Raw genomic sequence first — 23,420 nt, 5'->3', positions numbered from 1 at the left:
GCTATATTTGTGTTGCATTTTGACAGCAATTCCTTTAATAGCACACATGAAAGAACGGAAAACATCTCTGAGGTTAGAGTGTTGTAGATAATGATATCAGGATTTTTTTATTTGACATGACAAAATGATTTGTTGTATGATGAGGTTGGATGAAAGGAGTAAAAAGCTAAAAGTACCAATTTGACAACTTTACCTTTAGGTTTCTCCTCCACCAGAAGACAAGCCACACTTTTCTCATCTCCAACTACAAAGGCAACATCCCCTGATTCATCTGTGGTCACCATCTTCAGGACTAGACGGTACACACTTCCCTGGCAGCTCATTTGGTTCAGATCGTTATTCTGGAGGAGGTTGTCTCCAAGCCACCATTCCCCATTTGTCACGCTTGGATGTGACAACTCAACCTCAAAGACGGCATCCTGCCCAGTGGTCACAGTGAGATCAACGAGTTCTTTAAGGATGCGGACATGCTCTGAGGGTGAATGGGATATGGAAGATTAGATACAAGGTCTTGGCACATCTTCCAGAGGCCATTAAAGAGACTGGAACCATGACAGGGAATCTATTTTGATAAGAAATAATAAGTGATACTTCTCTTATCTCCAGGGTATTCTGGCATGTACCATTCTACTTACAATAGGCAATATTCACTTTTACTAGATTTTACAGAACACACACAAATTAAAGTCATTTACCACTTCTGTAATAAAATTTAAATAAGTAAATATCCATTAGCACTAGAAGCTGAGCAGAAGATCTTATCCAGTACTTTTCAATAGAAGGGATGGCTGTACAATAAGATCCAGGAAGAACGAAGGCAAGAGGGGAGGCACAGATGAGATGACGAGGTTGTTACCTTTCACAGTCAGGGATGCAGTGCTTTTCTTGTCTCCTGCATCACAAGAATATTCTCCACTATCCTTCAAATTCAGCTCGCTTATGATCAGGGTGTGGGTGGTAGCTCTCTGCTCCATAATGTACTTCTCTCCATGGGTGAGTATTGTTGAGCCCTTCAGCCAGGTCACTTTGCAGTCCGGTATTGATGTCTCGCAGGACAGGGTAGCCTTGTCTCCCTCAATGGCCTCTTGACTTTCAAGCTCCCTCTTGAACAGTACAGGGATGGCTGCCAAACAAACCATTATCAATTACGTTGAATGATTTAAAAATACTGTGCATGTGAAATACAAATCTATCAATTCTGTATGAAAGATACACTGCAACTTAAAAGAGCATGAGCTCAACACAATAACTTCTCAACAGAACTTTTGGACATCTTCAAGACATCTGCAACTTAAATCCCCACACTGTATATACAGTATTTTGTGGTATCAAAGTGTCACCACAAAATATAGAGTGACATTTATAGCAAAAGACAATGTGGTTCTATTTTTCATTAAGTTACCCGAACAAGGATTCCATAAAAAAAAGCAGAAGTTAAGAAGGTCCACAGACAAGAAAACAAATTGATCAACCTGATCAATATGTGATTTGAACGCAAAATCTGACTGTACTGACAAAATTCTGTTGGTTCAAGTCCAATAGAGGGAAGAGTGAGTGGACACAAGTGAAGAACAACTGCAATTGAGCTTTGAAAGTAGAATGAATAACAAGAATGAATAAGCGACTGTAAATTCTTTAGAAATACCATTTCGAAAAGATAGAAAGAGGACGTCCTCAAAGGATATAAGAAGTCTAACTGTTACTATGAAGGCAAAAATAAATTTATTCAGTCTTGTATGATTTTTTGCCCTTACCTCTGACTGTCAGAGAAGCAGTGGAAGTGTGGTTATCCACTGCAAAAGTGACTGTTCCTGAGTCAGCTTTAGTGACCCCTCTGAGGTCAAGACTGTGTAACCTGCCCTCAGTCCTGATTACGTTCATTTCATTATTCTGTAAAGGGACATCCTGGAGTTTCCACTGGGCACTGGGTGCCTCCTCATGAGAAACCAGACATTCAAAGTGGACATCTTCACCTTCGTACACAACAGAGCTCTCCAAGAATTTCAGTATCGTAACCTCCACCTCTGTTAGAAAAACATATTTCAACATAGTTACCATTTTGTCTGAAGTGCTCAACAAAGGTATTGTTGTAGTCATGTGTTATGCAATCAAACTGTGATCAAAATCTAGATTTCTGCTTCAGGTGTTAAGTACGAAGTGAAAAAATACGTATAGGTGCTGTTAATGCTGACACAGGCACAAAGAAAGTGTCTGAAAAGTGGTTAGAAAGAAACAACCTCAAAGCAAGAACACACGTGGGATGAGAAGTAATAGTCCAACATTTTAATACAGTAAAGAAGACAGGAAACATGATTTCCTGATGAAAGGATGGTGCATGTCATCCTCAAGTGTTGAAGTGACGTTAAGACATGCACAAATACAAAATGGTGCAAAAAGAAGACAGCCGCAAATACATCGTACAGCATCTCCTACCCTGCACAGTGAGGACAGCTGAAGTCCTCTGGCTGCCTGTATCACAGGAATATTCTCCTGAGTCTGCTGCCTGTAGTTTATAAATAACAAGCTCGACTATGGTTCCTTCCTGTTTCAGGTGATATTTGCTGCTGGATGCCAGCACCGTTTCACCACACCTCCAGACCACATTGGCTCCTGGCTTTGCGGTCTGACAGCGAAAACTTGCACAATTGCCTGCCTCTTTTTCAAGGTTCTGCAGCTGGGTTTTGAAAAGGACAGCCTGGGCTGCAGTAGAGGAAAAGGAAATGCAATGAAAGAAAAAAAAATTCACCAAGAAAACTTTGGTCACACTTAATGTTCCTTTACAAGTAAGTTTTACAAATAAGTAATCGTCGTATGATGTGACATTCTACAGTAAAATATTACTGTGGAAGGAGACATTCTTTATGAATATTTCTTTTTATTTTGATGCTTGTAGTATTTTGAATGTAGTGCAGGGCATAAACTAGCAGTACAGTATATATTTTTCCACCACAAATTATATATATCAAATATTATTAAATAATTTAATTACATCTTTAGATAACTGAGCACAGTATTCAGTAAAACTATCTGCAGCTCAAACATATCTATAACAAACAAGAGGTTTTATCACGCGTACCCTTCACAACTAGTTGTGCAATGCTTTGAGTGTCACCATTGTCACATGTGTAACTCCCAGAATCCTCTGCATCGACATTGTGGATTACTAGTGTAGCCAAGAAACCCTTTTGTCTAATTTCATACTTGGCACAAGGACAAAGACCAAGTTCTCCTTTCCTCCACTCCAAAGGAACATCAGGTTTAGAAAGCTCACAGTACAGCGTGACACTGTCACCCTCATCAGCAACATGGTTTTGAAGTTCTTTTGTGAAAATAACTGGGGCAGCTGATGAAGGAAAATAAATAATCATGTTTGTTTACTATACAAGGCCAAGAGTGGCAATGAAAAAAAACCCACAATGTTGAAAAAAGTATGTAATAAACAAGTCAAATTAATTGAATATCAAGAAATGCATCCATTGTCTTCATCATACCATTTACTTTAAGAGAGGCTGAGGTTATTGTGTCGTCTGAACAGCATGAGTAGCTTCCTGTGTCCTCAGGCTTCAAATTAAAGATTTGTAGCTCATAGCAGAATCCTGTTTGTTTGGTCCGGTACTTTTCTCCACAAGTCAAGACTTGATCATCCTTCTTCCAGTCAACAGGGAGTCCAGGTTTAGAAAGCTCACAATGCAGAATGACACTACATCCCTCCTCAGCGCTCTGGCTCTCAAGGTCTTGAACAACTGTCACCGGAAGAACTGGGGATTGAATTGTATAGATGGAGTGTTGAGACGGGTTTTCAAACGAGACACCAAGTGGTTCATTAAAATAAAATAAAAAAGATGGCAATTTTATAGATAACTCAGGTTGGACTAAAACTTACCAAAAACCTGCAAAACTAAAAACAAAGAAATATATGGATAATCCAGAGTCCACTAGAGATGATCCCACAAGAATGTTTATAACAAATCAGCATTTGACAAACCTTAATTTATTTGCCGAGCTTAGACTGGTTAATCTTTTTTGGATATGTTTGTTATTTGAGGGGCAACATGGTGGCACAGTGAGTAGCGCTGTCGCCGCACAGCAAAGCGTCCAGCTCCGTGCAGAGTTTGCATGTTCTCCCCATTCTGCCTGGGTTTTCCCTTCCTCCCACCTCATAAAACATACGCTTAAGGTTAATTGGCTGGTCCCAAACTGACCGTAGCTATGAGTGTGTGCCTGAGTGCTTGTCTGCATCTCTGTGTGGCTCTGCGGCATACTGGCATTGCGCCTGGAGTTTCCCCTACCTCACGTCCTCAGTCAGCTGGGATAGGCTCCAACTCCCTGTGACCCACCACAGCGGATGAAGCAGTAGAAAATGAATGAATGAATGTTATTTGAAGGGGCGGCACGGTGGCACATGTTTGCGTGTTCTCCCTGTTTCTGAGTGAGTTCTGAATGAATGAACTTTCTTTGAAAAATACCAACCTACAACATGTCTCCATAGAAACCACAAAACAGAATGTTAGTATAAAATCCGCAACATCAAAACCCACACGTACGTCACATGATTGATATGCATGTAAAGTTTGGTACAGTTTTCCACATATACTTCGGACACAAAATTATTACTTGCAGAAAGACAAACAGACAGAAAACTGATTACTATACAATATTACAACCTGAAATGATGACCGGGGGAAAAAAAAACATGAAACAAGCCAATTGCAAGCCTTTTTACACACATATACTTTTACTATGATGCTAATATACACTAAGTGATCAACCGAAGCCCATCAAAATAGGGTCCAGTCTGTAAAATAATTAACTATATTAAACTTCTCTCTGCTCCAACATGAAGACATCAACAATCCAGAAAACACCCAATCTGGATTTCAAGTGAGCAACAAGAGACAAGACTAATTACAAAGATAAACACTCCAGCTTTGTCAGCTCTGATTTTGCAATGACCTCAGATGATACAAGTTTTTCAATCTATGCCAGAGCATTTAATCAATTAGACCCAAATTTCCTTACATAAAAAGCATATATACAACGACAATAGAATTCAAACTCAAGTCCATTCCCAACTGATCCATAAACAGAAACAATTGAACTAGATTGTTTAAAAAACATCAGCTCTCAAGGACTTAGTGCAAAAACAAAATGGTATGGATGTGCAGCATAACAGCATAAAGAAACCGCTTTACATTCAGGAAAACCTCAGTTCTTGGAGCTTCTTTATCACAGTACTACATACCTTCAACTTTATTTCTGGACTCTTGCTTCTCACGTTTGTCTTTGGTTGACACTGCAGCAACTAATTTCTCCGCTGGAATTGAAGTAATTTGTAGATTATAATTTTGCTGATAAAAACTGTAAAGCTTCATAAAGATATTGACCAGCTCAAAAGGAATGCAGCAAACAAGTGCAAGAACTAACACACAACACACAATACTTTACTAACATTTCAAATTTACATTTTTCTGAAACTGACAGCGGCTAAAGATCAATTAATTTTTCAAATGGCACACATATCCAACAACTCCAACAAATGAAGCAGCAGCTTGAGAAATGACCAGGGGCTCACCCAACAAAGAAAAAGCAGCACAGTGGCATATAGCAAAATCAACACATGCATGAGTTCATTTATTATTATATTTGGAGGATGGATGGGTGGCAGAACTTCAGATCAATATGATCATATCACAGTTTTACCTTGGTTATGATTTTTTTTTTAAATGTTTTTTTTACTACTTGCAAAGTTCTATGATAAGGATTGTAGATAGGATGAACCATTCAAGCTGAGATGTGATTTCTTTTTGCTCAGTGTCATTGAGGTTTGTGGTTATGTTATCTGTTCTGCTCTGTGTGCACCTTCGTTTTATGAGTGCATGCACTGGAGAATCATAAATTGGTTTAACTAACGTGAACAAGACTATGTCGGTAAGTGGTTCTATACAGCATGTCGTTTTACATGCTTACATAATTTATTTTACAATCCACCTCATGTAATTGGTACAACTTGATGACATAATTATCAACTCCACTCACTCTGCAAAGATTAGAGGAAATAAACTTTGATGTACACTCTACAGAGATCCCTACCAAAGCAAAGGGCCACAAGTCACAATATGAAGGATGTATAACAAATGAATGAAATGTCTTGAGGCACATCTGTTCTGAAAACAGTACAGTAATAAAAATCCAATGCAGAACAATAACAACAACCAATGCATGAATGGTCACAAACATATAGCATATACAAGATATATATAGCAAGTTTAATGCTACATGCTTTTGGTCCTTAACTCAACCAAACAAAGCCAAAACTGAACTGCCCAAAGCACCAACATAGCACAACAAAACATAAAATTTGCCACAAAATGGAGCGTGTTGCCTTAAAATGTTGGTATCTGGAAAAATGTTGACCATGCGTACAATACTGTCAAATATCTGACAGACAGTGTCAGACAAAAGCCACGTGAACACACAGTATGTCTCATTACCTTCAACTGCCACTGTAAACTCTTCTGACCCTTCCTGATTCTCACGTCTGAGGAGCTGCTGTTTAGGAGTGGGTCCTGTAGATGGCAGTGTCACTGCTATGAAATGGAACACAGAATTGGACCCAAAAATTGAGAGATTTTTTTCCTAAAAAGTACTACTTCAAGCCAAACAAAGCCACCCAAACTTAACAAAGAGTATGTGACAAAAAGCCACAATTAGAGGAAAGTATAGTACCTGTACGTCTTTATATTAAAACCCTAATGAGGAACCAATTTATTGAAATAGAAGACACTTCACATTCCAATAAAAATTCAACAAAAACTTATCTGCTAACACCAGTCAGAAGATAAATGATAAATTTAATAAAATGATAAGTGATAAATTTATGTATATCATAGTAGGGGTTTTTTTTTGTTTAATTAACAAATGCAACACAATATAATGCAATTGTAAATAGAAATGTCTAAGTATGCTGAAGTGACTCTTCAAAGGATTACTGTACTTTACCTTCCTCAGTCTCATTTTTTTGGTGTCTTTTGTGCTCAGTTTTTTCAGCTATGGAGGAAACTTCAACTGTGCAAACTGAAAAATGAATATGATACAGAAAAAAGAAAAGCTATAGCAGTGATACACAGTATTTAATTAGAAAACCATAGATCAACATTCAGACCTCATTAACTGTGACAATGTAATATAAAAACAGTGTTTTTGGGAGTTTCCTCAACACAGTATTCCATACCTTCAACTTTCTTTTGAGACTCTTGTTTCACAAGTTCAACTTTGGTGGGCACTGCAGAAACTGATGACTTCTCAGCTGCAAATCATAGGTTTTCATTGAAATAATAAAAACTGTAAATCTTCACCAACTGGCCAAACAATGCAACAGATTAGAAGCAATGTGCCAGGCATGCAATACAGCCAGAATGTTTGAGAAGGTGCCGTATCATTAGTAATTGCTTTCCTTTTGTCTGAAACCAATGGTGGCAAAAGTTCTTCAATTTATTTTCAGATAATATTCATGCAAAGTGGAAAAACAGTTCCAACCTAAAGACAAAAGCCAACCGTAATAAACCACATCTGTCTTTCACGAGTGACCAACATCAACAGGTAATCACACACATAAAGATTCTACCATTTCCACTGAGGGGAACAAACAAGTTGGTGCCACAAAACCTCTACCTTGTTCTTTGACTTTGTTACTCAGCTTTGTAGACTCTGACTTTGGAATGACTTCAAACATGGCAGGCCTTTCAATCTCTGTTGGTGTAATTCGTTTTACTGTATTAGGTTTTAAACACTGAATATTTATAACACAAAATAAATGGAATAACAACAGTGAATGTCTAGTCATAGTGCAGGTACTGTAACTACACTACACATTTGCACAATTGGGCAATAGTTACTTTCTAATGCCTCTCAGGCAAGTCAAACCAGGTAAATGACGATTAGATGGACTAACTGGTGGACTAATTGTCACATCATCTAATATAATTTACTATCCTCTATTTTTCATCCATTGGTTGACTTGTTATTGAAATGGAACTCCAGAAGAATAAGTAGATGCACCAGACTGGATAATTTACACAAAAAATACTAACAATTATCAGATCAACAAAGGTGATTGACCAGACTATTAACGAATCCTTGAAACACAAGGGTCTTATACGACGGGTCCCCAACCCCCAGTCCGTGGGTCATTTGGTACCAGGCCGCACAGAAAGAAAAAAGTATTTACATTACTTATGTTTTATTTATTTTGGAGTCTGAGAGATGTCTTATTTTGAAAAATTCCCTGATTCCCTGTTACATCTGTCTATGTTAGTGGTCCCCAATAAATAGGTTGCCAACCGGGACATTAGGTACCGGGTGGCACAGAAAGTTTGACTTTCTTCTTTTTTATTGATTGCCTGTCTAAAGATGTTATATTTTGAAAAGTGACATCCGTGCAGATTGACGCACAGACGCATGTGTGCATTTGTCTCCCTTGACAGGTCTTGGTCACAAGACAGGTTACCAGGTATTACCCTGAAATTAAGCACCCATATCTGCGCCAGTGCTGTGGATTAAAGTCAAGGCAGATTATCCTGAGATCGCCCAAAAACTATCGAAAACCCTGCTTCAATTCCAAACCTCCTGTGTTTGTGAAGCGCAATTTTCTACAGTGACCAAAAAGAAAACCAAACTACAGAATAGACCAGACGTCCGGAACACACTTACTTATCACAGTTTCACATACCTTTCCTTTGGGAGTCCTGCTTTTCACGTTCAACTTTGGAGGCCACTGCTGAAACGGATGACTTCTCTGCTTTCACTTAAGTTTTAAATTGAAAAAACGTAAACTTTAAATATCCCCCAACAACCCAAGCTAGGAAACAGACTTAAACCAATGTGGCAGGCAAGTGCTTAAGGTACAGGACCACATGCAATCATCTGCAATTGATTTCCATTTTCTGAATCTGCAGCAAAAGCTTCTTTTTTTATATCGGGACACATATTCATGCAATGACAGAATTAGGTGCTTACAAAAATGACACTGTCATAGCCAGAAACTATCCGACAAAGAAAACAGTCTTTCAATTCCATGAGCATTTGATGAGAATAAGGCTACTGATGGCCTAATATCACAATCAACACGTGATTTCTCCATAGCCTGAAGACATCAGACAACCACAACAAGTTGAAAACATAAATTTCCCAGTATATTCAGTCTATTTCCCCCGCTTACAGATTGGTATACAAAACAAACATCCAGTATAGAAACACTTACAGCATTCTTTGTGACACAGCAACATTAGTCAATGACTCTACTGTACAAGCAAAAGTAAAGCCTCTCAAGATCCAAGACACAGCAACAGGCCACAAGAACTGTCATAAGTGCCACAAACGTACAGCGTCAAACAGCACAAAAATGGACTGACCAAAGCATCAAAGTAGTTAATAAAGCATACAATTTGCCACAAAAACAGGAGTGTCATTTTACAAGCTACTGTAGTGATACACAGCATTCAATTTGAAAACTTTAGAGCAACACTCAGTCCTCATTAACTCTGACAATGTAATATAAAAACAGTGTTTTTGGGAGTTTCCTCAACACAGTATTCCATACCTTCAACTTTCTTTTGAGACTCTTGTTTCACAAGTTCAACTTTGGTGGGCACTGCAGAAACTGATGACTTCTCAGCTGCAAATCATAGGTTTTCATTGAAATAATAAAAACTGTAAATCTTCACCAACTGGCCAAACAATGCAACAGATTAGAAGCAATGTGCCAGGCATGCAATACAGCCAGAATGTTTGAGAAGGTGCCGTATCATTAGTAATTGCTTTCCTTTTGTCTGAAACCAATGGTGGCAAAAGTTCTTCAATTTATTTTCAGATAATATTCATGCAAAGTGGAAAAACAGTTCCAACCTAAAGACAAAAGCCAACCGTAATAAACCACATCTGTCTTTCACGAGTGACCAACATCAACAGGTAATCACACACATAAAGATTCTACCATTTCCACTGAGGGGAACAAACAAGTTGGTGCCACAAAACCTCTACCTTGTTCTTTGACTTTGTTACTCAGCTTTGTAGACTCTGACTTTGGAATGACTTCAAACATGGCAGGCCTTTCAATCTCTGTTGGTGTAATTCGTTTTACTGTATTAGGTTTTAAACACTGAATATTTATAACACAAAATAAATGGAATAACAACAGTGAATGTCTAGTCATAGTGCAGGTACTGTAACTACACTACACATTTGCACAATTGGGCAATAGTTACTTTCTAATGCCTCTCAGGCAAGTCAAACCAGGTAAATGACGATTAGATGGACTAACTGGTGGACTAATTGTCACATCATCTAATATAATTTACTATCCTCTATTTTTCATCCATTGGTTGACTTGTTATTGAAATGGAACTCCAGAAGAATAAGTAGATGCACCAGACTGGATAATTTACACAAAAAATACTAACAATTATCAGATCAACAAAGGTGATTGACCAGACTATTAACGAATCCTTGAAACACAAGGGTCTTATACGACGGGTCCCCAACCCCCAGTCCGTGGGTCATTTGGTACCAGGCCGCACAGAAAGAAAAAAGTATTTACATTACTTATGTTTTATTTATTTTGGAGTCTGAGAGATGTCTTATTTTGAAAAATTCCCTGATTCCCTGTTACATCTGTCTATGTTAGTGGTCCCCAATAAATAGGTTGCCAACCGGGACATTAGGTACCGGGTGGCACAGAAAGTTTGACTTTCTTCTTTTTTATTGATTGCCTGTCTAAAGATGTTATATTTTGAAAAGTGACATCCGTGCAGATTGACGCACAGACGCATGTGTGCATTTGTCTCCCTTGACAGGTCTTGGTCACAAGACAGGTTACCAGGTATTACCCTGAAATTAAGCACCCATATCTGCGCCAGTGCTGTGGATTAAAGTCAAGGCAGATTATCCTGAGATCGCCCAAAAACTATCGAAAACCCTGCTTCAATTCCAAACCTCCTGTGTTTGTGAAGCGCAATTTTCTACAGTGACCAAAAAGAAAACCAAACTACAGAATAGACCAGACGTCCGGAACACACTTACTTATCACAGTTTCACATACCTTTCCTTTGGGAGTCCTGCTTTTCACGTTCAACTTTGGAGGCCACTGCTGAAACGGATGACTTCTCTGCTTTCACTTAAGTTTTAAATTGAAAAAACGTAAACTTTAAATATCCCCCAACAACCCAAGCTAGGAAACAGACTTAAACCAATGTGGCAGGCAAGTGCTTAAGGTACAGGACCACATGCAATCATCTGCAATTGATTTCCATTTTCTGAATCTGCAGCAAAAGCTTCTTTTTTTATATCGGGACACATATTCATGCAATGACAGAATTAGGTGCTTACAAAAATGACACTGTCATAGCCAGAAACTATCCGACAAAGAAAACAGTCTTTCAATTCCATGAGCATTTGATGAGAATAAGGCTACTGATGGCCTAATATCACAATCAACACGTGATTTCTCCATAGCCTGAAGACATCAGACAACCACAACAAGTTGAAAACATAAATTTCCCAGTATATTCAGTCTATTTCCCCCGCTTACAGATTGGTATACAAAACAAACATCCAGTATAGAAACACTTACAGCATTCTTTGTGACACAGCAACATTAGTCAATGACTCTACTGTACAAGCAAAAGTAAAGCCTCTCAAGATCCAAGACACAGCAACAGGCCACAAGAACTGTCATAAGTGCCACAAACGTACAGCGTCAAACAGCACAAAAATGGACTGACCAAAGCATCAAAGTAGTTAATAAAGCATACAATTTGCCACAAAAACAGGAGTGTCATTTTACAAGCTACTGTAGTGATACACAGCATTCAATTTGAAAACTTTAGAGCAACACTCAGTCCTCATTAACTCTGACAATGTAATATAAAAACAGTGTTTGTGGAGTTTCCTCAACACAGTATTCCATACCTTCAACTTTCTTTTGAGACTCTTGTTTCAAAAGTTCAACTTTGGTGGGCACTGCAGAAACTGATGACTTCTCAGCTGCAAATCATAGGTTTTCATTGAAATAATAAAAACTGTAAATCTTCACCAACTGGCCAAACAATGCAACAGATTAGAAGCAATGTGCCAGGCATGCAATACAGCCAGAATGTTTGAGAAAGTGCAGTAGCATTTGGAATTGCTTTCTTCTTATGGGTCACCAATGGTGGCAAAAACTCTTCACTTAATTTTCAGATAATATTCATGCAAAGTGGGAAAAAAAGTTCCAATCTGAAGACAATAGCAAACCGTAATAAACCACATCTGTCTTTCACAAGTGACCAACATCATACAGGTGATCACACACATAAAGATTCTACCATGACCACTGAGATAAACAAACAAGTTGGTGCCACAAAACCTCTACCTTGTTCTTTGACTTTGTTACTCAGATTTGTAGACTCTGACTTTGGGATGACTTCAAATATGGCAGGCCTTTCAATCTCTGTTGGTGTAATTAGTTTTACTGTATTAGGTTTTAAACACTGAATATTTATAACACAAAATAAATGGAATAACAACAGTGAATGTCTAGTCATAGTGCAGGTACTGTAACTACACTACACATTTGCACAATTGGGCAATAGTTACTTTCTAATGCCTCTCAGGCAAGTCAAACCAGGTAAATGACGATTAGATGGACTAACTGGTGGACTAATTGTCACATCATCTAATATAATTTTTCATTTTTCAACCAATTTTTCATCCATTGGTTGACTTGTTATTGAAATGGAACTCCAGAAGAATAAGTAGATGCACCAGACTGGATAATTTACACAAAAAATACTAACAATTATCAGATCAACAAAGGTGATTGACCAGACTATTAACGAATCCTTGAAACACAAGGGTCTTATACGACGGGTCCCCAACCCCCAGTCCGTGGGTCATTTGGTACCGGGCCGCACAGAAAGAAAAAAGTATTTACATTACTTATGTTTTATTTATTTTGGAGTCTGAAAGATGTCTTATTTTGAAAAATTCCCTGATTCCCTGTTACATCTGTCTATGTTAGTGGTCCCCAATAAATAGGTCGCCAACCGGGACATTAGGTACCGGGTGGCACAGAAAGTTTGACTTTCTTCTTTTTTATTGATTGCCTGTCTAAAGATGTTATATTTTGAAAAGTGACATCCGTGCAGATTGATGCACAGACGCATGTGTGCATTTGTCTCCCTTGACAGGTCTTGGTCACAAGACAGGTTACCAGGTATTACCCTGAAATTAAGCACCCATATCTGCGCCAGTGCTGTGGATTAAAGTCAAGGCAGATTATCCTGAGATCGCCCAAAAACTATCGAAAACCCTGCTTCAATTCCCTACCTCCTGTGTTTGTGAAGCGCAATTTTCTACAGTGACCAAAAAGAAAACCAAACTACAGAGTAGACCAGACGTCCGGAACACACTTCCTTATCACAGTTTCACATACCTTTCCTTTGGGAGTCCTGCTTTTCACTTTCAACTTTGGAGGCCACTGCTGAAACGGATGACTTCTCTGCTTCCACTTAAGTTTTAAATTGAAAAAACGTAAACTTTAAATATCCCCCAACAACCCAAGCTAGGAAACAGACTTAAACCAATGTGGCAGGCAAGTGCTTAAGGTACAGGACCACATGCAATCATCTGCAATTGATTTCCATTTTCTGAATCTGCAGCAAAAGCTTCTTTTTTTATATCGGGACACATATTCATGCAATGACAGAATTAGGTGCTTACAAAAATGACACTGTCATAGCCAGAAACTATCCGACAAAGAAAACAGTCTTTCAATTCCATGAGCATTTGATGAGAATAAGGCTACTGATGGCCTAATATCACAATCAACACGTGATTTCTCCATAGCCTGAAGACATCAGACAACCACAACAAGTTGAAAACATAAATTTCCCAGTATATTCAGTCTATTTCCCCTGCTTACAGATTGGTATACAAAACAAACATCCAGTATAGAAACACTTACAGCTATATGACACAGCAACATTAGTCAATGACTCTACTGTACAAGTAAAAGTGAAGCCTCTCAAGATCCAAGACACAGCAACAGGCCACAAGAACTGTCATAAGTGCCACAAACGTACAGCGTCAAACAGCACAAAAATGGACTGACCAAAGCATCAAAGTAGTTAATAAAGCATACAATTTGCCACAAAAACAGGAGTGTCATTTTACAAGCTACTGTAGTGATACACAGCATTCAATTTGAAAACTTTAGAGCAACACTCAGTCCTCATTAACTCTGACAATGTAATATAAAAACAGTGTTTGTGGAGTTTCCTCAACACAGTATTCCATACCTTCAACTTTCTTTTGAGACTCTTGTTTCACAAGTTCAACTTTGGTGGGCACTGCAGAAACTGATGACTTCTCAGCTGCAAATCATAGGTTTTCATTGAAATAATAAAAACTGTAAATCTTCACCAACTGGCCAAACAATGCAACAGATTAGAAGCAATGTGCCAGGCATGCAATACAGCCAGAATGTTTGAGAAGGTGCTGTATCATTAGTAATTGCTTCCCTTTTGTCTGAAACCAATGGTGGCAAAAGTTCTTCAATTTATTTTCAGATAATATTCATGCAAAGTGGAAAAACAGTTCCACCTGAAGACAAAAGCCAACCGTAATAAACCACATCTGTCTTTCACGAGTGACCAACATCAACAGGTAATCACACACATAAAGATTCTACCATTTCCACTGAGGGGAACAAACAAGTTGGTGCCACAAAACCTCTACCTTGTTCTTTGACTTTGTTACTCAGCTTTGTAGACTCTGACTTTGGAATGACTTCAGACATGGCAGGCCTTTCAATCTCTGTTGGTGTAATTAGTTTTACTGTATTAGGTTTTAAACACTGAATATTTATAACACAAAATAAATGGAATAACAACAGTGAATGTCTAGTCATAGTGCAGGTACTGTAACTACACTACACATTTGCACAATTGGGCAATAGTTACTTTCTAATGCCTCTCAGGCAAGTCAAACCAGGTAAATGACGATTAGATGGACTAACTGGTGGACTAATTGTCACATCATCTAATATAATTTACTATCCTCTATTTTTCATCCATTGGTTGACTTGTTATTGAAATGGAACTCCAGAAGAATAAGTAGATGCACCAGACTGGATAATTTACACAAAAAATACTAACAATTATCAGATCAACAAAGGTGATTGACCAGACTATTAACGAATCCTTGAAACACAAGGGTCTTATACGACGGGTCCCCAACCCCCAGTCCGTGGGTCATTTGGTACCAGGCCGCACAGAAAGAAAAAAGTATTTACATTACTTATGTTTTATTTATTTTGGAGTCTGAGAGATGTCTTATTTTGAAAAATTCCCTGATTCCCTGTTACATCTGTCTATGTTAGTGGTCCCCAATAAATAGGTTGCCAACCGGGACATTAGGTACCGGGTGGCACAGAAAGTTTGACTTTCTTCTTTTTTATTGATTGCCTGTCTAAAGATGTTATATTTTGAAAAGTGACATCCGTGCAGATTGACGCACAGACGCATGTGTGCATTTGTCTCCCTTGACAGGTCTTGGTCACAAGACAGGTTACCAGGTATTACCCTGAAATTAAGCACCCATATCTGCGCCAGTGCTGTGGATTAAAGTCAAGGCAGATTATCCTGAGATTGCCCAAAAACTATCGAAAACCCTGCTTCAATTCCAAACCTCCTGTGTTTGTGAAGCGCAATTTTCTACAGTGACCAAAAAGAAAACCAAACTACAGAATAGACCAGACGTCCGGAACACACTTACTTATCACAGTTTCACATACCTTTCCTTTGGGAGTCCTGCTTTTCACGTTCAACTTTGGAGGCCACTGCTGAAACGGATGACTTCTCTGCTTTCACTTAAGTTTTAAATTGAAAAAACGTAAACTTTAAATATCCCCCAACAACCCAAGCTAGGAAACAGACTTAAACCAATGTGGCAGGCAAGTGCTTAAGGTACAGGACCACATGCAATCATCTGCAATTGATTTCCATTTTCTGAATCTGCAGCAAAAGCTTCTTTTTTTATATCGGGACACATATTCATGCAATGACAGAATTAGGTGCTTACAAAAATGACACTGTCATAGCCAGAAACTATCCGACAAAGAAAACAGTCTTTCAATTCCATGAGCATTTGATGAGAATAAGGCTACTGATGGCCTAATATCACAATCAACACGTGATTTCTCCATAGCCTGAAGACATCAGACAACCACAACAAGTTGAAAACATAAATTTCCCAGTATATTCAGTCTATTTCCCCCGCTTACAGATTGGTATACAAAACAAACATCCAGTATAGAAACACTTACAGCATTCTTTGTGACACAGCAACATTAGTCAATGACTCTACTGTACAAGCAAAAGTAAAGCCTCTCAAGATCCAAGACACAGCAACAGGCCACAAGAACTGTCATAAGTGCCACAAACGTACAGCGTCAAACAGCACAAAAATGGACTGACCAAAGCATCAAAGTAGTTAATAAAGCATACAATTTGCCACAAAAACAGGAGTGTCATTTTACAAGCTACTGTAGTGATACACAGCATTCAATTTGAAAACTTTAGAGCAACACTCAGTCCTCATTAACTCTGACAATGTAATATAAAAACAGTGTTTGTGGAGTTTCCTCAACACAGTATTCCATACCTTCAACTTTCTTTTGAGACTCTTGTTTCACAAGTTCAACTTTGGTGGGCACTGCAGAAACTGATGACTTCTCAGCTGCAAATCATAGGTTTTCATTGAAATAATAAAAACTGTAAATTTTCACCAACTGGCCAAACAATGCAACAGATTAGAAGCAATGTGCCAGGCATGCAATACAGCCAGAATGTTTGAGAAGGTGCTGTATCATTAGTAATTGCTTTCCTTTTGTCTGAAACCAATGGTGGCAAAAGTTCTTCAATTTATTTTCAGATAATATTCATGCAAAGTGGAAAAACAGTTCCAACCTGAAGACAAAAGCCAACCGTAATAAACCACATCTGTCTTTCACGAGTGACCAACATCAACAGGTAATCACACACATAAAGATTTTACCATGACCACTGAGAGAAACAAACAAGTTGGTGCCACAAAACCTCTACCTTGTTCATTCACTTTGTTACTCAGCTTTGTGGACTCTGACTTTGGGATGACTTCAAACATGGCAGGCCTTTCAATCTCTGTTGGTGTAATTAGTTTTATTACATTTTAAACATTGAATATCTATAACACAAAACAAATGGAATGACAACAGTGAAGGTCTAGTCATAGTGCAGGTAACAACACTATACAATTAAACAACTGGGCAATAGTTACTTTCTAATGCCTCTCAGGCAAGTCCTTTGTTCTACTATAATGCCCTGGTAGGGTTGGCCATAGAGATCCTAATTGAAACTTGTTCAATAACTTCTATTCCTTTTGAATTGTTTCAACTCTGCCAATCAGATCTAAAGCAAATTTCACTCACAATCAAATGAACTCTAAACAAAATTTCAGTTGGTTTGGAGATGCTGTGAAGCGTCAGTAGTTTCTTGTCTCACAGGTTCGTCAAATATTACCAGATGGTCAGCATCCAGCACTATAATGTGTATTTTAATTTGCCTTGAAAAATGCCATTTCGGCAGACTGCATCACCTGTGTCAAACTTACTTTTTGCAATGAAGGACACAACTAAAAGGGGCGGCTTAAGGGGGCGGCAGTGGCTCAGTGGTAAAGCAGGCGGTAGAGCAGGTCGTCCTATGATTTAAGATCAGCGGTTCGATTCCCGCTCCCGCCCCCCCAAAAATACCCGGAGGTGAGCTGACAGTGGGAGGTGTCAGCTCATCTCCGGAGCACTGCCGAGGCACCCTTGAGCAAGGTGCCGTCCCCTTTACAAATTGCTCATTTGAGGCGCACCAAGAAGGAGCTGCCTGCCACTCTACCTCCCCTGCATGCCTACAGGCCCCCTTGTGTGTGTGTGTGATACAGGGGCCTGTACTCACAAACATAAATGTATGCATGCATTTGTAATCAGTAGCTAGAGTGTGCGTTCTTAATTTCCCTTCGGGGATCAAACCAGTATATAAAATAAAAAAAAATAAAAAAAAATAAAACAACTTAATACATTTGTCTACACAGTGTACAAAGCAATTAATGTAATGTGTTTGACATGTTGCACCAGTCAAAGAGCCAGCATCACCTCATCACAATCAGGTAAATGAGAATTAGATGGACTAACTGGTGGACCAATTGTCACATCATCTGATATAATTTACCATTATCTATTTTTCATCCATTGGTTGACTTGTTATTGAAATGGAACTCCAGAAGAATAAGTAGATGCACCAGACTGGATAATTGACACAAAAACACTAACAATTATCAGATCAACAAAGGAGATTGACCAGACTATAAACAAATCCTTAAAACACAAGGGTCTTATACCAGGGGTCCCCAACCCCAGTACGCGGGTAATTTGGTACCAGTCTGCACAGAAAGAAAAAAATATTTACATTACTTGTGTTTTATTTATTTCGGAGACTGAAAGATGTTTTATTTTGAAAAAATTTCCGATTCTCTGTTACGTCCGTCTATGTTAGTGGTCCCCAACCACTAGGTTGCGACCCGGGACATTAGGTACCAGGCTGCACAGAAAGTTTGACTTTCTTCTTTTTTATTGATTCTTTATCCTGAAAAGTGACGTCTATGCGGAATGATGCACAGACAAATGCGTGCGTCTGTCCTCCTTGACAGGTCCCGGTCACGTGACAGGTTACAAGCCACTACCCCTAAATTAATCGCCCACAACTGCGCCAGTGTTGTGGATTAAAGTCAAGGCAGATTATCCTGAGATCGCCCAAAAACTATCGAAAACCCTGCTTCAATTCCAAACCTCCTGTGTTTGTGAAGCGCAATTTTCTACAGTGACCAAAAAATAAACCAAACTACAGAGTAGAACGGACGTCCGGAACACACTTCCTTATCACAGTTTCACATACCTTTCTTTTGGGAGTCCTGCTTTTCACGTTCAACTTTGGAGGCCACTGCTGAAACGCATGACTTCTCTGCTTCCACTTAAGTTTTAAATTGAAAAAACGTAAACTTTAAATATCCCCCAACAACCCAAGCTAGGAAACAGACTTAAACCAATGTGGCAGGCAAGTGCTTAAGGTACAGGACCACATGCAATCATCTGCAATTGATTTCCATTTTCTGAATCTGCAGCAAAAGCTTCTTTTTTTATATCGGGACACATATTCATGCAATGACAGAATTAGGTGCTTACAAAAATGACACTGTCATAGCCAGAAACTATCCGACAAAGAAAACAGTCTTTCAATTCCATGAGCATTTGATGAGAATAAGGCTACTGATGGCCTAATATCACAATCAACACGTGATTTCTCCATAGCCTGAAGACATCAGACAACCACAACAAGTTGAAAACATAAATTTCCCAGTATACTCAGTCTATTTCCCCCGCTTACAGATTGGTATACAAAACAAACATCCAGTATAGAAACACTTACAGCTATATGACACAGCAACATTAGTCAATGACTCTACTGTACAAGCAAAAGTAAAGCCTCTCAAGATCCAAGACACAGCAACAGGCCACAAGAACTGTCATAAGTGCCACAAACGTACAGCGTCAAACAGCACAAAAATGGACTGACCAAAGCATCAAAGTAGTTAATAAAGCATACAATTTGCCACAAACACAGGAGTGTCGTTTTACAAGCTACTATAGCGATACACAGCATTCAATTTGAAAACTTTGGAGCAACACTCAGTCCTCATTAACTGTGACAATGTAATATAAAAACAGTGTTTTTGGAGTTTCCTCAACACAGTATTCCATACCTTCAACTTTCTTTTGAGACTCTTGTTTCACAAGTTCAACTTTGGTGGGCACTGCAGAAACTGATGACTTCTCAGCTGTAAATCATAGGTTTTCATTGAAATAATAAAAACTGTAAATCTTCACCAACTGACCAAACAATGCAACAGATCAGAAGCAATGTGCCAGGCATGCAATACAGCCAGAATGTTTGAGAAAGTGCAGCAGCATTTGTAATTGCTTTCTTCTTATGAGTCACCAATGGTGGCAAAAACTCTTCACTTAATTTTCAGATAATATTCATGCAAAGTGGGAAAAAAAGTTCCAATCTGAAGACAATAGCAAACCGTAATAAACCACATCTGTCTTTCACAAGTGACCAACATCATACAGGTGATCACACACATAAAGATTCTACCATGACCACTGAGATAAACAAACAAGTTGGTGCCACAAAACCTCTACCTTGTTCTTTGACTTTGTTACTCAGATTTGTAGACTCTGACTTTGGGATGACTTCAAACATGGCAGGCCTTTCAATCTCTGTTGGTGTAATTAGTTTTATTACATTTTAAACATTGAAAATCTATAACACAAAACAAATGAAATGACAACAGTGAAGGTCTAGTCATAGTACAGGTAACAACACTATACAATTAAACAACTGGGCAATACTTACTTTCTAATGCCTCTCAGGCAAGCCCTTTGGTCTACTATAATGCCCTGGTAGGGTTGGCCATAGAGATCCAAATTGAAACTGGTTCAATAACTTCTATTCCTTTTGAATTGTTGAGAAATGTGATTTCAATTCTGCCTATCAGTTCTTAACCCTTACATGCACAAGTTGGGTTTTTCTTCAAAATATAAGCTTTGTAATGCAGTCATATTCCAGGTATTCCTCATAAAATGTGTTTGTGACATGAGGCCATTTTCATTGTTAAAACATAAATTATTTTCAGGAAATTGTAGTTTTTGAATCACTACCCAACTCTTCCAAGAATGGGGTCACATATGACCCTCAAATAGATTTTTATGAATTTTTGTATGAAACTTTAATTTTTAGCCACTTTTACTATCTCGCTTACAAATCTGTTGTAAATTATCCACTTCTGCTGCAAATTTCCAATTTAATTGGATTGACCATTCTTGCAGGAAGTGAAAAGAACTGGGATGGGCCCGTCCATACGCTTTTCCAAAGTCCTCTGCACAACCCATTGTACAGACCACTATGTCAATTCGAAGATTTGAAGACATTCGCCAGTTCTTACGCTTTGATCATGTGGACCAGTGCGTATTGACTGCAAACAGCCTGGCCACTTTTCGAACATATGGGCCCTGTTCCTAGTCAACTGCAGGTACAAATTCATCCCCAGTGATTGTGTGACGGTGGATGAACAACTCGTGCTTTTCAAAGGGAGGACTCAGCTTCTGTTGTATATGCTGAGAAAGCCCCCCAGGTACGGCATAAAGATCTTCTGGGTTTGTGATGCACGTACCCCATATGCAATTAATGGGATTGTGTACCTAGGGAGAAAACCAGGGGAAAATGTCTGTCAGTTGTGCAGTGAATTCAGACACACAGGTTGCAAGATCACCACTGACAACTTCTTCACCAGTGTGCTTCTTGCAGAACATCTCCTGGAGGAGGATCTGATTATTGTGGGAACTTTGCGACAGAACAAGCCAGACATTCCTCCAATCATGAAGGCTTCCCGGTCAAGAGAGATCCACAGCACCAAATTTTGGTTCAATGGCAACATGACCATGATCAGCAATGTATGAAAGAAGGAAAAGGCTGTTCTGCTGAAGGTAGACATACTGTGTGTCCAGGAGACCAGGTGGAAAGGTAGCAAGGCTAGAAGTTTAGGAGCAGGGTTCAAGTTGTTCTATCATGGTGTAGATAGGAAGAGACAAGGCGTTATCTTGAAGGAGGAATTTGTTAGGAATGTCCTGAAGGTAAAAAGAGTGTCAGACAGAGTGGTGAGTCTGAAGCTAGAAAACGAAGGTGTGATGTTAAATGTTGTTAGTGGGTATGCTCCACAGGTAGGATGTGAGCAGAAGGAAAATGAGAAATTCTGGTTGGTCTTTGATGAAGTGATGCAGAGCATACCTAGAAGTGAGAGAGTTGTCATTGGCGCAGACTTCAATGGACATGTTGGTACAGAAAACAGACGTAATGAGGAGGTGATGGGCAGGTTTGGTATCCAGGAGAGGAATGCAGAAGGACAGATGGTGGTTGACTTTGCAAAAAGGATGGAAATGGCTATTGTGAATATTTTCTTCCAGAAGAGGCAGGAACCAGAAGGAACTACAAGAGTGGAGGTAGGAGCACACAGGTAGACTACATCTTGTGTAGACGATGTAATCTAAAGGAGATCAGTGAATGCAAAGTAGGGGTAAGCAAAAGTGTAGCCAGACAGCATAGGATGGTGGTGTATAGGATGACTCTAGTGGTGAGGAAATAGTGGAATCTGGAAAAGGAAGTGTGTTGCATGACTTTTAGGAAAGAGTTAAGACAGGCTCTAGGTGGTCAGGAGGTGCTTCCAGATGACTGGACAACTAAAGCTAATGTAATCAGGGAGACAGGCAGGAGAGTATTTGGTGTGTCATGTGGAAGGAAAGTAGATAAGGAGACTTGGTGGTGGAATGAGGAGGTACAGGAGTGGATAGAGAGAAAAAGATTAGCTAAGAAGTGGGACACAGAGGTCTGAGGAGAGTAGACAGGAGTACAGGGAGATGCAGAGTAACATGAAAGTAGAGGTAGCAAAGGCCAAAAAAGGGGCTTATGATGACTTGTATGTTAGGTTGGACAGTAAGGAGGGGGAGACTGATGTGGCAGGTTGGCAAGACAGAGAGACAGAGATGGGAAGGATGTGCAGCAGGTTAGGGTGATTAATGATAGGGATGGAAGTCTATTGACAGGTGCCAGTAGTGTGATGGGAAGATGGAAAGAGTACTTTGAACGTGGAAAATGAGGGAGAACAAAGACTGTAAGAGGCGGATGTTGTGGACCAGGAAGTAGCAACGATTAAGCAGGATGAAGTGAGGAGGGCATTGACAAGGATGAAGAGAGGAAAGGCAGTCGGTCCTGGTGATATACCTGTGGAGGTATGGAAGTGTCTAGAAGAGGTGGCAGTAGAGTTTCTGACTAGGTTGTTCAACAGGTCAACAGGGTCTTAGATAGTGAGAAGATGCCTGAGGAATGGAGGAGAAGTGTGCTTGTGCCCATTTTTAAGAACAAGGGAGATGTGCAGAGTTGTGGTAACTACAGAGGAATAAAGCTGATGAGCCATCCAATGAAGTTATGGGAAAGAGTAGTGGAAGCTAGACTAAGGGCAGAAGTGAGCATTTGTGAGCAGTAGTATGGTTTTTTGCCAAAAAAGAGTACTAAAGATGCAGTATTTGCTTTGAGGATGTTGACCGATAAGTACAGAGAAGGACAAAGGGAGCTGCATTATGTTGTTGTAGATCTGGAGAAAGCTTATGACAAGGTGCCCAGAGAGGAACTGTGGTATTGTATGAGGAAGTCTGGAGTGGCAGAGAAGTATGTTAGAGCGGTGCAGGA

The 23,420-nt window shown here is 39.2% G+C and overlaps 3 protein-coding genes across 3 annotated transcripts in view; all 3 read right to left on the bottom strand.

The window, feature by feature from the left end:
• obscnb (obscurin, cytoskeletal calmodulin and titin-interacting RhoGEF b) overlaps nt 1–23,420 on the bottom strand; it is a 68,103-nt gene that overhangs the window by 20,938 nt on the left and 23,745 nt on the right. The window contains exons 35-40 of the mRNA XM_068340393.1: nt 3,492–3,758; nt 3,077–3,343; nt 2,434–2,700; nt 1,755–2,024; nt 857–1,123; nt 194–472 (exon numbers count right to left, since the gene is read on the bottom strand). Coding sequence (XP_068196494.1) covers nt 194–472; nt 857–1,123; nt 1,755–2,024; nt 2,434–2,700; nt 3,077–3,343; nt 3,492–3,758 — 1,617 coding nt within the window. The remainder of the gene's footprint in view (nt 1–193; nt 473–856; nt 1,124–1,754; nt 2,025–2,433; nt 2,701–3,076; nt 3,344–3,491; nt 3,759–23,420) is intronic.
• Nucleotides 7,004–12,595, bottom strand: LOC137612067 (uncharacterized). Its single transcript, XM_068340390.1, has 8 exons — nt 12,407–12,595; nt 11,965–12,039; nt 11,096–11,170; nt 10,039–10,116; nt 9,599–9,673; nt 8,729–8,803; nt 7,232–7,749; nt 7,004–7,074 (listed from the first exon to the last, which is right to left on the bottom strand). Exons 1-7 carry the CDS (start codon nt 12,576–12,578, stop codon nt 7,604–7,606), a joined length of 696 nt encoding a protein of 231 aa, XP_068196491.1. The 5' UTR covers nt 12,579–12,595; the 3' UTR covers nt 7,004–7,074; nt 7,232–7,603.
• LOC137612358 (uncharacterized) lies at nt 13,461–23,340 on the bottom strand. The gene is made up of 7 exons (XM_068340852.1): nt 20,321–23,340; nt 19,879–19,953; nt 16,699–16,773; nt 15,830–15,904; nt 14,773–14,850; nt 14,334–14,408; nt 13,461–13,543 (listed from the first exon to the last, which is right to left on the bottom strand). Exons 1-7 carry the CDS (start codon nt 20,379–20,381, stop codon nt 13,461–13,463), a joined length of 522 nt encoding a protein of 173 aa, XP_068196953.1. The 5' UTR covers nt 20,382–23,340.

This window comes from Antennarius striatus, chromosome 18 (assembly GCF_040054535.1).
Source record: "Antennarius striatus isolate MH-2024 chromosome 18, ASM4005453v1, whole genome shotgun sequence".
NCBI lineage: Eukaryota > Metazoa > Chordata > Actinopteri > Lophiiformes > Antennariidae > Antennarius > Antennarius striatus.
This window is presented reverse-complemented; position numbering and strand designations above follow the sequence as displayed.

Excerpts from the sequence above, each read along its gene's own strand:
- LOC137612067 (XM_068340390.1), bottom strand. The coding sequence starts at position 12,578 with ATGACTAGACATTCACTGTTGTTATTCCATTTATTTTGTGTTATAAAT. Across the intron at positions 11,171-11,964 it reads GTCTCAAAAGAAAGTTGAAG|TGAAAGCAGAGAAGTCATCC; the intron begins GTATGGAATACT and ends TTAAAACTTAAG. Across the intron at positions 9,674-10,038 it reads TAACAAAGTCAAAGAACAAG|CTGAGAAGTCATCAGTTTCT; the intron begins GTAGAGGTTTTG and ends TATGATTTGCAG.
- LOC137612358 (XM_068340852.1), bottom strand. The coding sequence starts at position 20,381 with ATGTTTGAAGTCATCCCAAAGTCAGAGTCTACAAATCTGAGTAACAAA. Across the intron at positions 19,954-20,320 it reads TAACAAAGTCAAAGAACAAG|CTGAGAAGTCATCAGTTTCT; the intron begins GTAGAGGTTTTG and ends TATGATTTACAG. Across the intron at positions 14,409-14,772 it reads TAACAAAGTCAAAGAACAAG|CTGAGAAGTCATCAGTTTCT; the intron begins GTAGAGGTTTTG and ends TATGATTTGCAG.